Below are 13,483 nucleotides of genomic sequence, written 5' to 3'. Positions count from 1 at the left end.
ATTAAAGTCTACAGTATATTCATAGGGTTGTATGCCATTTCACAGTTGTTTGGGGAAAATTTCATCCCAAAAAAAGACACCCCACTCTTTCCTTAGAAGTTATTCCCTATTCTTTTCCTCTCCTACTTGCTTCCCCTAGGCAGCCACTAGTCTACTCTGTTTTCTGTTTCTGCATTTGCCTGTTCTGGACATTTCATGTAACTAGAAGCACAAAATATGTGGTTCTTTGTAACGAGTTTCTTTGCTATATATAAATTTTTCAGGGTTGATTCATGGTAATAACATGTTGTTGTATGTATCAGTACTCCCCCCCATCTTTATTGGTGAATAATATTTTATTTTGTGGATATTACCACATCTTCTTTATCCATTAATTAGTTATTGGATGTTTGGGTTGTTTCTACTCTTTTACTGTGGCGGATAATGAATGCTGCTGTGAACATTTGTGTGTTTCTCTTGGGTAGGTATTTTAGGAGTAGGATTGCTGGATCATATCAATTCATATCCTTTGCCTGTTTTTTAAATTGCATTATTTGTCTTTTTATTACTCGGCTTTTTATATACTCTGAAACTAAATCGACCTCTTAACTGCAGCCTCAAAAGAGACCCTGAGCCAGACCACCACTTAAGCTTCTCTTTTGTTGTTGATCTATAGAAGATTTTTAGTGGATTCCATAGGATTTCCCATTTATAAGGTCTTATTACATCTGTGAATTGAAACATTTGATTTCCTTTCCATTATGTATATCTTCTGTTTCATTTTCTTGCCTAGTTGCCTCCAATGTCATATTGGATAGAAGTGGCAGGAGTAGACATATTTGCCTTGTTCCTGATCTTGGGTAGAAGGTTTATTACCGTTAAGTATAACGTTGGCTATCTAGCTTTTGGTACAACCTTTTGTTGCCAAATGGAAAGATGTACTAGCATTTTGTGCTTGGGTATGCTAATAGAGGCTTGTGCCCCATAGTCACCAAAGTGTGTCACAGCCTGAAGCTATTATTATGGCTTCTTGTACAATCTAGATAATACTTTGTCTCCTGTTTCAGTAATGGCTGCCATCCGGAAGAAATTGGTGATCGTTGGTGATGGAGCCTGTGGGAAGACTTGCTTGCTCATCGTTTTTAGCAAGGACCAGTTTCCAGAGGTGTATGTACCTACAGTGTTTGAGAACTATGTGGCAGATATTGAAGTGGATGGAAAACAGGTGAGTGCACTTTTCATAACAGCTGTTACTAATTTCGCATGTTAGGCTCTTAATAGAGCCCATGAAACTAGGCATTTTTTGGCTCTTCACTACACGGTACAACAGTAGCAGAAAAGTTAGAGTGAGAAATCTATTCTTGTCCTACTGTCTTAGCCCAGCTTTGCTCGTTTTTAACTGCTAGCATGTACACTTTGTCCATATATATGTATTTCATGTAGGGAAGCCTTAGTCTGTCTATATTTTTATTTTTGAAATGAACTTTGTGTAGATGGACTTTTTTTCATTCTGTCATAGTATTTCATGTGCTGAAATATGAGATTACTAGGTCGAGAGGTCCATATTTTGACACTCAAAGAGTTTCACTGATCTGTACCATCAACACTGTCATTTAGATGACATCCTCGCATTTAATTTTTTAAATATTTTTGACTTGAACATAAACAGGCTGCCACAGTTGGTTCATTTACATCTTACTGGCAGGGAGGGTAGTGTTTCCCTGAGTTTGTCCCGAAAGCCCACTGGCCAGACTGGGGCAAAGTGCTTCTGGAATTTGGGTGTGTGTTTGTAATCAATCTTCTGTTCCCTTTTGTTGTCAAAATAATGTCTTACCAATATTCTGTACATCTCTTGAAGAGGAATACAATTCCCAGTGCAAATGGATCAGCTGAAGAGAAAACTAGAGCATGAGGCTCTTCTCCCACACACTCAGTCCTCTTGGGCATTCAGTCACGTTTGTACTGCTAGCACCTGACCAGTTGGCTTCCATAATTCCATATCCTTTGTCCCCTCTCATTTTCCTGCTTTACCTACTACCCCTTCCTGTCCAGTGTTACTTAGCTCCTGTTTGTGGTACCATATATGGAAAGCCCATTAGGCTAGCTGCTCAGAATTCTAGGGAATCTCGTAGTTCTAGGATGTCCTGATAGTCCTGTGACCATGAGTAAGCCACCCAACCCTTACACTGCCTTCATTTGAAACATGGTTTAAGCCATTTTACAGATGACATCAGCGTTGTAAAGTAACTGAAGGCATTTGGGAGCACCAAAGCACTTTTCAAAATTGCGCTGAACTCAAAAATCTCCTTTTACTGTTTGTTACCCATTTTTATCCAGTTGCAGTGTGGATCACAGTGGTTGCTCTTGTGCCATTAGAAACTGTGAGACACCTTTCTGGTCAAGAATAGGAGGGGGAAATCCCAGTAAATACCAGACGGACAGAACTCTGGGTCTTATCCTACAGGTGGTTTGTCATTGCAGAGTGTTGCCAATTCAGCCTTGGTTCTCTGCATGGTTGCTTGGATACAGGTGTTTCTGTGGGCCTGGAAGACTGGTTTTGTGTAGAGACACATGGCACGGTTCTGACAGATGGGGTGGAAATGTGCTGAGGTCTTTGCACCTGCTGTCATATAACAGCCTTCTTGTCTAACTTAGATTGCAGCACATACACAGAAAGGCCCTGTGGCTTCAGGGAAGCAGAGTCAGGTTGGTGTTTCAAATGCCTGGTGGATGTATAGTGCTGGTTTTATCCTGTCACTCCCTCCAGCGAGAGCAGCTGTCAGTTGTTCTGTGTCTGTGACCATCAGTTCAGAGAGTCTTTTCCACTTGTGATAGTACACACAAGTGTGTGTTTTGGGATCAGTAATGGCTCTTCTGTCTTCTTTGAAACATCATCTGTGCTGGAGGTTTTAGAACAGCCGGGATTTTACCCATAAGAAATTTAGGGGGTTTCCGGCCAAGATGGAGGTGTAGGTGGAAACACTGCTTCCTCGCACAACCACGTTTAAAGACAACAAAATTTTAGTAACAAAAATGCAACCAAAACACAGAAAATTGAACTGTACGAAGTCCAACAACAACGAACCATTCAGCCAGACCGGTAAGAGGGGTGGAGTCAGCGGCTGGCGGAGCGGGTTAGGGCAGGAAAAAGTGGCCAGATCAACCCAGGCGTGAGGTGGCAATGGGTGGACCCAGCGGGGGCGCAAGGCAGCTGGCTTACCATGGTTACACATTTGCACGCAGATAAACTAGGTGAAGGAGCAAGCAGTGGGATCGTGCAGGCTAGAGCCCCAACAACAGGAATTAAAGCCTAAAAGCACCAATTGGAAAAACTTTTGGGGTTGAAGTGCCAGGAGAAGCTCTCAGGCTCACAGAGAGTTTGTTGGAAAGACCCACAGAGTCCTAGAGAGTGCACAGGCCCACATACCCGGGAGCCGGCCCCAGGGGGGCCTGGTTTGCTTTCGGGAAGCAGCAGAGGGGACCGAAATCCGAGAGAGCCAAACAACGCCATTGCTCCTCTCTGACCCCACTTAACATACAGCATCACAACCCAGTGACTGGGTCGCCCCACCCTGATGAACACGTAAGGCTCCACCCCTCATATGTAACAGGCACAAACAGACCAAAACATTATGGCTCAAGAAGAACATCTCAAAGCCCCAGAGCCAATACTTCTAAGCTGCCAAGAGATAGCCAACCTATCAGATGCACAGTTCAAAACACTGGTAATCAGGATGCTCACAGAACTGGTTGATTTTAGTCACAAATTAGAGGAATAAATGAAGGCTAAACTAATTGAAATGAAGGGAAATGCACAGGAAGCCAATAGTGACGGAAAGGAAACTGGGCCTCAAATCAAGGGAGTAGACCAGAAGGAAGAAAAAAATGACCATACAGAAAAGAATGAAGAAACAAGAATTCAAATAAATGAGGAGAGGCTTAGGAACAACCTCCGGGACATCTTTAAACATTCCAACATCTGAATTATACGGGTACCAGAAGGGGAAGAGGAAGAGCAACAAGTGGAAAACTTATTTGAACAAATAATAAAGGAGAACTTCCCAATCTCGCAAAGGAAATAGAATTCCAGGGAATCCAGGAAGCTCAGAGAGTCCCAAAGAAGCTGGACTCGAGGAGGAACACACCAAGGCACATCATAATTACATTAGCCAAAATTAAAATGAAGGACAGAATCCTAGAAGCAGCAAGAGATAAGAGGACAGTCACCTACAAAGGAGTTCCCATCAGACTGTCAACTGATTTCTCAAAAGAAACTTTTCAGGGAAGAAGGGGCTGGAAAGAAGTATTCCAAGTCATGAAAGGCAAGGACCCATATCCAAGATTGCTCTATCCAGCAAAGCTATCATTTAGAATGGAAGGACAGATAAAGTACTTCTTAGATAAGATCAAATTCAAGGAGTTCATCATCACCAAGCCCTTATTATAGGAAATGTTAAAGGGACTTATCTAAGAAAAAGAAGATACAAAATATGAACAGTGAAAGGACAGCAAACTCACAGTTACTAACAGCCACACCTAAAAGAAGAGCAATCTAAGAGGACAGCTAGAACGGGAGTGACAGCATAGAAATGAAGATCACATGGAAGATTAGCAACAGGGGAGTGGGAGGAGGAGAAGGTACAGAGAATAAGTAGCATAGACAGTAGGTAGAAAATAGACAGGGGGGAGGGCGAGAATAGTATGGGAAATGTAGAATCTAAAGAACTTGTGACACATGGTCATTAACTAAAGGGGGGAATGGTGGAGGGGTGGAGTGGAGAGGAATGAAGGGGGGGAAATAGGACAACTATAATGGTATAATGAATAAAATATATATTTTTTTAAAAAAAGAAAGAAATTTGGGGACCTTGACTTAAAATCTTGAGAAATGCTATGAGTATTTTTCTTGCACTGCCAACTTTGGACATGCCTAACCCTGACAAGATAGGGGAACCACCACCCCACCCAGCCCCAGGGAGAGGAAACCTTGAGTTAAAGGTGCTAGATCTGGAAGAGGATATCACAGCCCAGCTGCCTACCTCAGAGCAACTCAGTGGCTCCCACTGTGGGAGAGGGCTCGGCAGGGGAATGTTCATGTAAGAGTATGTGGTAACAAAGCCTTGGGGACCATCCAAAATTCAAGGTGATCACAGTCCCAGGAATAGGCTTACTAAAAAATGGAAAGGCCCATTCTGACATGAGAGGGGCCTTTGAAGCACCCTGGAACCATTTATTAGGAAATAGTCAGGGTTGGAAGTGTCTGGGTGAATACCTGGGAGGGTTGAAGGGGCCAGGGGAGTGGGTTGTACCATTCCGAGGTCAGACTAGTTTTGAGAATTGGGGATCGATATGTCCTGGATCCACACCAAGCTGGTGGTGTGTTCATGATACAAAGTACAGTGGACCTTGTGGAGGTTGAGGATGGAAGAGACAATTAGCCATCGACTTAAAAGAGAGAGTGGTATCTAGAAATTGAAATAAGTGCTGTGAGGTGCTAGGAGAAGAAGGGTATTTCAAGCCTTCGAGGATGAGCTCCTTGAGCCCCAAAGGGCCTCTGAACAGAGGGTATTAAAAATCCATGCTGGTCGAAACAAGTCGCAGGACTGGCTGCAGTGCTGCGCAATGTGGAAGGAGACTGGTGTCCAGAGCCCAGGCATCAGTTTGCCCTCCTGCCTGCGTGATGCTTTCATTCAAAAATCTTTTGAGCAGTAAAGGCAGAGCCAGAGGCATTTCCTGTCAGCTCAAACCTAACACCCAGCATGGTGTCTTTTCTCAACCCACCAACTCAAATCATTCTTGCTTCCATTTTTCCACACTGGAGAATGGTGAGACTAAGGAAGTGGTTGCATGAGAATATATTAAGAGAAGTTACAGTCTGCTTTTTTCCCCATCTTGCCTTGTACATCTGGTAGAATGTTATTTACAGTTGGATTTACCTCTTGTCCATCCATGGAATGTTTTTTATAATTAAATATTTCTTATAGGCTGTAAAGTTATTTATCTCTTGACATTTTGAATTATGCACCTTCTATTCTCATCTGTTTATAAAATTACAATTTTGAGAAATTTCAACCTAAAACAATTTAAATACCGCTTCTTAGTCTTTTGGCTAAGATCAAATGTAAAAAAAATTTTTTTTTAAGATTTTATATTTATTTAGAAAGAGAGCCCTGGCTGGTGTGGCTCAGTGGATTGAGCATGGGCTCCAAACCAAAGGTCACCAGTCCAATTTCCAGTCAGACCATGTGCCTTGGTTGCAGGCCAGGTCCTCAGTGGGGGCCACATGAGAGGCAACCACACATTGACGTTTCTCTCCCTCTTTCTTCCTCCCTTTCCCTCTCTAAAAATAAATTAATTAAATTTTTTTTTAAAAGAAAGAGAAGGAGAGAAACATCCAGCGATTGCCTCTCGCCTCTAGCTAGAGGCTTGGCTGGCAACCCAGGCGTGTGCCCTGACCAGGAATCTAATCTGTGGCCTTTTGGTTTGCAGGATGATGCCAGACTCCTCACCTTCAGACTTCATTCTAATATAAGTGGAACACTCCTGTGTTTTTTTTTAATTGATACGTGAGAGAAACATTGATTTGTTGTTCCAATTCTTTTTGCATTCATTGCTTGATTCTTGTATGTGCCTGACCAGGGATTGAACCCATCACCTTGGCATAGTGGGAAAACACTCTAACCAACTGAGATACCTGGCCAGGATAACCTTGCACTCTTGTATTTATTTTTCCTATCACAGGTAGAGTTGGCTTTGTGGGACACAGCTGGGCAGGAAGATTATGATCGCCTGAGGCCCCTCTCCTACCCGGACACGGATGTTATACTGATGTGTTTCTCCATCGACAGCCCTGACAGTTTAGGTGCGTAGTCCTGTAGTCTGATTTTTGTCAGTGTCTGTGTGCTGGCCGACACCTAGTTTCTCAGGTCCTTTCTGGGCATCAAGTATGTGAGAGTCTCAGAGAAGAAATCATCAGTGGCCAGAGTTCTGGAGCCTTAGGATTGTAGAGCCTGGTCTCTGGGTCCTTTCAGCCTAGGTCTCTCATGGCTGCCATGTGTCCACTTCATAAGTTGGCGGGTTCCAAATGCAAAGCTCTCTCCTGAACTAGGATTTGTTGAAGGCTTTTTTTGGTGCCCATACCATTTTTAATACTTCACATGACCCTGCTGCCTCCCTACATCTAGACTGGTGACTTGCTGTTTCCTGGTAGGATTTTTAAAGCCCTGTTTTACCCCTTTTCAAAAGTATCTTAGCTAATAAAAAGATACTTGAACCTGATCATTTCATTAGCTCAGTTGGACATGTGTTTCACTTCAGAAAAAGACTGAATAATGCTGACCTCACACTCTGCAAAATAAGGCACCAAGGCCTTTGAAGTCAGAGAGTGAGCAGTTTACTTGTAAAAATACAGTCTTGAATTGCAATTAGCACCATTTAAGTGATTATCTTGCTAAGTACTTTGTATGCATTGACTCAGAAGAACCCAGTGTAAGCTAAGTATTATTGTTATCCCCATTTTATAAAATCATCCCTGACACGAGGTGCCCAGAGTGGGGGGGGGGGTTGGACACAGGCCTCTTGTCCACCATGATGTACATACAAACCTACTAAATCAGTATGGTATTGGCAGAGAGTTGCAGCTGGTTATCACTGTTTTTTAAGATATATTTATTTTTAGCTCTGGCTGGTGTGAATCAGTGGATTGAGTGCAGGCCTGCAAACTGAAAGGTTGGTTTGATTCCCAGTCAGGGCACATGCCTGGGTTGTGGGCCAGGTTCCCAGTTGGGAACATGCGAGAGGCAACTTGTCATTGTCTCTCCCTCTTTCTCCCTCTCTTCCCATCTCTCTAAAAATAAATAAAACAAAATAAAACATTTTTGAACAACAAATGCAAAAGCAGAAATTTATATGGATATTTCTTTTAAAAGGATTGATTTATTTTTAGAGGGGAAGGGAGGGAGCAAGAGAAGGAGAGAAATATCAATCAGTTGCCTCTTGTACACACCCCAACTAGGGACTGAACCTGCAACCCAGGCATGTGCCCTGACCAGGAATCAAACCAGTGAGTGGCCTTTCAATTTGCAGGATCATGCCCAACCCACTGAGCTACACCAGTCATCACTCATTTTCAAAACTGTCAAGACATTTGAAATACCAGTAATCCACAGGGTTGGGGTCATGCTGGTGGTCCTTGAGCAAGGTGTAGAGAGAACCTGTGGACTCTGGGCCCGTTGCAGCCCCAGCATCGGGGTATGACAGTGATGGCCCATGGGGAGCTTCCCTTTGTTGGGCAGGTTGCACCACAGTGGAGTAACTCTGTGTTCTGAATCCTTTGCAGCTCCGGAGTCTTTACCTGGGCCCCACACTTGCAGGAGCTGCACTCCTTGGTGGGACTGAGAAAAAACAGTGGTCATTCTTTGCATAAGGGCAGGGTGTTAGATTTTTGCCTTTTCCCGTAATTTTTAAACCAGTGAGATTTCATTAAATGTCCAGCATGCTTCTGAAGTAGTTTCTTTGCAATTTAATTAGGGCTCTTGGAGATTCTTCAAGGTAGAATTTTATTTTATTATTTTTTAAGATTTTATTTATCTATTTCTAGAGAGAGGAAGGGAGGGGAAAAGAGAGAAATATCAGTGTGTGGTTGCCTTTCACATGGCCCCCACTGGGGATCTGGCCTGCAACCCAGGAATGTGCCCTGACTTGGAATTGAACCAGCGATGCTTTGGTTGCAGTCTGCACTCAATCCACTGAGCTATACCAGCCAGGCCAAGATAGAATTTCATATATCTCCAAATCATGTACATTTTACTGTTTTCAGAAAACATCCCAGAAAAATGGACTCCGGAAGTCAAGCATTTCTGTCCCAACGTGCCCATCATCTTGGTTGGGAACAAGAAGGATCTTCGGAATGATGAGCACACAAGGCGGGAGCTAGCCAAGATGAAGCAGGCATGGTCTGGGGTGGGGTTCTGTCTTCTTGTAGCATCCTTGAACTTGAAGACCCAAGCTTGGAAGTTAAGGGAGCCCAACAGGAAGCCGTTCTGGCCATGTGGACCTCATTGACTGGGGTCTAGTCATATGAGAAGCAACCTCTCCTGTCACCAAGGAGTGCCTGCCTGAGGAGGGACCATTGCAGCAGTACTTAATTCTCCAAATGCAGTAACTTAATCTGGCTCTGAATTTTCCTCTTTAGTTATATTACCTTGATATATGTGAGGCCAAAAAAATTGGTGGCACCTGTGGGATTAGGAATTTCTGAGGGCAAGGAGTCCAGGCGAAGAGCCCTGGTGCCTTTATAAAAGTGATAATGGAGTTGGCATCTTGGCTTCAGTGAAGCCAGGTGGCCCAATGGCAGGGCTTCCCCACTGCAGAAGGAGAGCTTTGAGATCTTCAGCCCAGGTTCTCCCACTGAGGTTTCTCTCAATGTCAAGGTCAGGATCTGTTTCCTTCCATGAGCATTCAGTCCTCTGCAGCTAACAACTATAGGAAGACTGAAGGGCTTACCTAGGATCAACAGCTTGAGTAATTTTGCCTTTCATTCCCTCCTTAATATGAGCTTCATAGGCAGGATTCAAATCTGGGGGTTAAAGTCTTTTAGCTGAATTTTAATACTCTACAACCACTCACTATACATATGTAACACTGTTAACTAAAAGTTCTCTTTTTTCTTTGCTAGGAGCCAGTAAAACCGGAAGAAGGCAGAGATATGGCAAACAGGATTGGCGCTTTTGGGTACATGGAGTGTTCGGCAAAGACCAAAGATGGAGTGAGGGAGGTTTTTGAAATGGCCACGAGAGCTGCTCTGCAAGCCAGACGTGGGAAGAAAAAATCTGGGTGCCTTGTCTTGTGAAACCCTGCTGCAAGCACAACCCTCATGCGGTTAATCTTGAAGTGCTGTTCATTAATCTTAGTGTATGATTACTGGCCTTTTTCATTTATCTATAATTTACCTAAGATTACAAATCAAAAGTCATCTTGCTACCAGTATTTAGAAGCCAACCATGATTATTAATGTCCTACCCACCTGACCCATCGGGGTCCTTCTGACACCGCTCTAATAGTCCTCCTCTGCACTCCCACCTGATACACCAGGCGCTAATTCAAGGAATTTCTTAACTTCTTGCTTCTTTCTAGAAAGAGAAAACGGTAACTTTTGTGAATTAGGCTGTAACTACTTCATAACTAACATGGCTTGCCTGTCATCTGTCAGCTGCAAGGTACTCTGGTGAGTCACCACTTCAGAACTTTCCTCCTGAACAGATTTCACTGGCATAGCTCTGGAGTGGGCATCCACTTCTTTCAAAATGTGCTCAGCCAGAGAGGCCCAAGTCTGCGCAGCTGTGGCAGAGTTACAGTTCTGTGGTTTCATGTTAGTTACCTTATAGTTACTGTGTAATTAGTGCCACTTAATGTATGTTACCAAAAAATAAATATATCTACCCCTGACTAGATGTAGTATTTTTTGTATAATTGGATTTCCTAATACTGATATTTGTCATCCCCACAGAAAGTGTATTGGTTTTTTTAAAAAAGAAAGTGTATTTGAAAATAAAGTCAGATGGAAAATTCATTTTTTAAATTCCCGCTTTGTCAGTTTCTCTGATAAAAGATGGCCATATCCCCTGTTTTCAGCCCCACGTGCCCTAGCACTGCCCCTACCCAGAGCTGGGCTAAGTGAATAGGAATTTGGTTTCGTGCCTGAGGCACTGAGACACTTGCAAGGGTGGCATAAGCTGTCTCACTGGACTGCAGGGTCTGGCTCTAGTTCACAGTGCTCTTTCTCCTCACTGTACCCAGGTTCCTTCCCAGAGGAGCTGCCAGTTCTCTTGGGTGGCTCTCGGTTTCTCTCTCCTCTCCAGCTGACTACACTTTTTTTCTGTACCAGTTAATTTTTCCAACTACTAATAGAATAAAGGCAGTTTTCTAAACTTCCTGTATTCTGGTGTTTAATGTGTTACTCTCTGCAGGCTGGGAGGATGGACTCTGCCTTCAGGGGACCCAAGTGCCAGCTTGCCTACCACCACCTTCTCCAATGGGGCACTAACCAGGCTCCTTCCGAGAACATGGGGACAATATCTTGTGTCACATTCAAGTTCAGAGTGGGATGAAGTGGGGGCATGCAGCCAACTGAGGAGACATGGGGATACTCATACACCAAGCAGTCACATTTCTACACAAATCAGGAGTGTGACATTGTTTTCTCATTCCCTGTCCATTTTCACTGTCTTTTACTTCTAGATCTGAGGTGCAGATGAAGCTGATTAGGCATGGAGGGTGGCCCACAATCGGCAGAGTCCACCTGGCGGTCGCTATGTACGGACAGGCTCCACTCTAGGATGTGGGGCAGTAGGGTGGGCTGGGGAGGGAGGTGGTAAAAGGAGGAGGGAGACCTGAGGCCTGAATACAAACGTGCTCCAGAGAGCCCCAGGATGCAGGGAAATGAGTTAGAACGAGCTGGCTTTGGGGACAGCCCTGGCTGTTCCTGGCATTGCTGTCCCTTCTATTTAACCTTAAAGCCACGAATGGAGTCTCATCGCAGAAAACTTGCCTCCGCAGGTGCTGCCAACTGCAAGTCATAACTTGCTCGCATTCAGCCACAATAGGGCACGTGTTGCAAGAATAGTAACATGGGATAGGCTGGGAGGGGCGTGTGGCCAAGAGGAGCGCACGGTGCTGTCTTCAACCCCTAACATAAGCTTTTGTGGCCTTGGCCCGGTTGACGGTCGCGGGTAACAGGCGGGCGGCTGCAGCAGTGTCGGTACTACCCTGCGCTTCCTGGGCTGGGTCTGGGCGGTGTCCGCATCCGGCCAGGTCTCACCCTCCCGCCTTGCTGGTCACCGCCCAGACAGGGCGGATGAGGCGGGACCCAGGGGGTGGGGCGCCGGAAAAGTGCCTGTGCCACGTGATGTCACGGTCTGCCTATTAAAAGGAGGCGCACCCCAGCGACCTCTGCGATCCTGTCCCAGGCGCTCGCTTGTGTTCTGCACTCACGCCATGTGCGCTGCTCAGGTGGCGGCGGCGGCTGCGGCCGCGCGCTCCGTGTACGCCTTCTCCGCGCGCCCGCTGACCGGCGGTGAGCCGGTGAGCCTGGGCACCCTGCGGGGCAAGGTGCTGCTCATTGAGAATGTGGCTTCGCTCTGAGGCACAACCGTCCGGGACTACACCCAGATGAACGACCTGCAGCAGCGCTTTGGACCCCGGGGCCTGGTCGTGCTCGGCTTCCCATGCAACCAGTTCGGGCATCAGGTGCGCGGGGCGGAGCGGGACGGCGTGGGGTGATAGTGTCAGGAGAGTGGCCGCGCGGTCGCTGGCCCCACAGCCTCAGGTCCTGGGTGTGGAGAGGCCACCGCAGGCCCTCTTTCCTGCGGTGCTCATCCCAGCTGGATTCAGTCCTCTCCGCCCACACACACCCGGGGTTGTGCAAGAAGGGCAAAGAGCCTGGTGAGTCATCCAAAACCCCCTTGTTTGCGGTCAGAAGGTTTTTCTCAAGGGCTTGGCTCCCAGCTGCTCTTTCTTCCTGCAGGAGAACGCCAAGAACGAAGAGATCCTGAATTCCCTCAAGTACGTCAGACCTGGTGGCGGGTTCGAGCCCAACTTCACGCTCTTCGAGAAGTGCGAGGTGAACGGCGAGAAGGCACACCCGCTCTTCGTCTTCCTGCGGGAGGCGCTGCCGGCACCCAGCGACGACGCCACCGCGCTCATGACCGACCCCAAGTTCATCACCTGGTCCCCGGTGTGCCGCAACGACATCGCCTGGAACTTCGAGAAGTTCCTGGTGGGCCCGGACGGCGTGCCTGTGCGCAGGTACAGCCGCCGCTTCCCGACCATTGACATCCAGCCCGACATCGAAGCCCTGCTGACCAAGGCGTCCAGCAGCGCCTAGGGCGCCCCTGCTAGCCCTTCTGCTTGACGGTCACAGCGCTGCTCTCCGGAGGTTTTATCCATGAAGGTGTTTCCTCTAAACTGGCATGGAGGAATGCCCGATGTCCAGGAAAATCCCCCAGATGGGCCCAGGTCTGTCCGCCCTAGCCTCCCCCTCCCATACCCACGGCTTTTCACAATAAACTTTCCAGTGTCACCAGAATTGCGTGTGTCTTGGGTCAGTGTCCCCGCCTTTCCCTGTTAAACTCATTGATAAGGCTGGGAGCTTGAGCCCCCCCCCCCCCACTCCTGGCCAAGACTGAACTTTTCATTTTCTCCGTGGTGTGTAGGGGCGACTCTTAGGAGAAGCAGCCGGCTCCCGCCCCCGTGTCTCCCCCTCTCCCAGGACATGCAGCAGGGCCCTCCCAAGGCCCCGTCTGAAGGGAAAGTGCTTACTTCAGAAAGGGGGAGACACAAGTCAGGGCTGACTTCCTGACCCCAGTAGTAGGCCTCTCCTTTCTGAGTATTTGCTGGGTATGAAAAGACTTAACACAAAATAACACCGTGGGCTCCCACTCACAGAGTCTGGCTTCTCCCACTGTTGGGCCCACACAAGCCTACTGAACACGTTTGGGAGCTCATG

The 13,483-nt window shown here is 46.4% G+C and overlaps 2 protein-coding genes across 3 annotated transcripts in view; both read left to right on the top strand.

Moving 5' to 3' along the window:
* Positions 1-10,907, top strand: part of RHOA (ras homolog family member A) — a 49,832-nt gene extending 38,925 nt beyond the window's left edge. Inside the window, exons 3-6 of the mRNA XM_037128596.2 lie at positions 1,047-1,204; positions 6,721-6,841; positions 8,798-8,928; positions 9,656-10,907. Coding sequence (XP_036984491.1) covers positions 1,049-1,204; positions 6,721-6,841; positions 8,798-8,928; positions 9,656-9,829 — 582 coding nt within the window. The 5' untranslated portion in view covers positions 1,047-1,048 and the 3' untranslated portion in view covers positions 9,830-10,907. The remainder of the gene's footprint in view (positions 1-1,046; positions 1,205-6,720; positions 6,842-8,797; positions 8,929-9,655) is intronic.
* Positions 10,908-11,919: 1,012 nt separating this feature from the next.
* On the top strand, positions 11,920-13,063 carry GPX1 (glutathione peroxidase 1). 2 transcript variants are annotated; one of them, XM_053669502.1, is made up of 2 exons: positions 11,920-12,225; positions 12,484-13,063. In XM_053669502.1, exons 1-2 carry the CDS (start codon positions 11,974-11,976, stop codon positions 12,808-12,810), a joined length of 579 nt encoding a protein of 192 aa, XP_053525477.1. In that variant the 5' UTR covers positions 11,920-11,973; the 3' UTR covers positions 12,811-13,063. The 2 variants fall into 2 exon arrangements, with proteins under 2 accessions (XP_053525477.1, XP_036984490.2); XM_037128595.2 differs by having other exon boundaries at positions 11,921-12,225; positions 12,503-13,063.
* The last annotated feature ends 420 nt before the right edge of the window (positions 13,064-13,483 follow it).

This window comes from Artibeus jamaicensis, unplaced genomic scaffold (genome assembly GCF_021234435.1).
Source record: "Artibeus jamaicensis isolate MK-2021 breed Jamaican fruit bat unplaced genomic scaffold, CSHL_Jam_final contig_519, whole genome shotgun sequence".
NCBI classification, from domain to species: domain Eukaryota; kingdom Metazoa; phylum Chordata; class Mammalia; order Chiroptera; family Phyllostomidae; genus Artibeus; species Artibeus jamaicensis.
The sequence above is the reverse complement of the archived record's forward strand: the minus strand, read 5'-3'. Positions and strand labels throughout refer to the sequence as shown.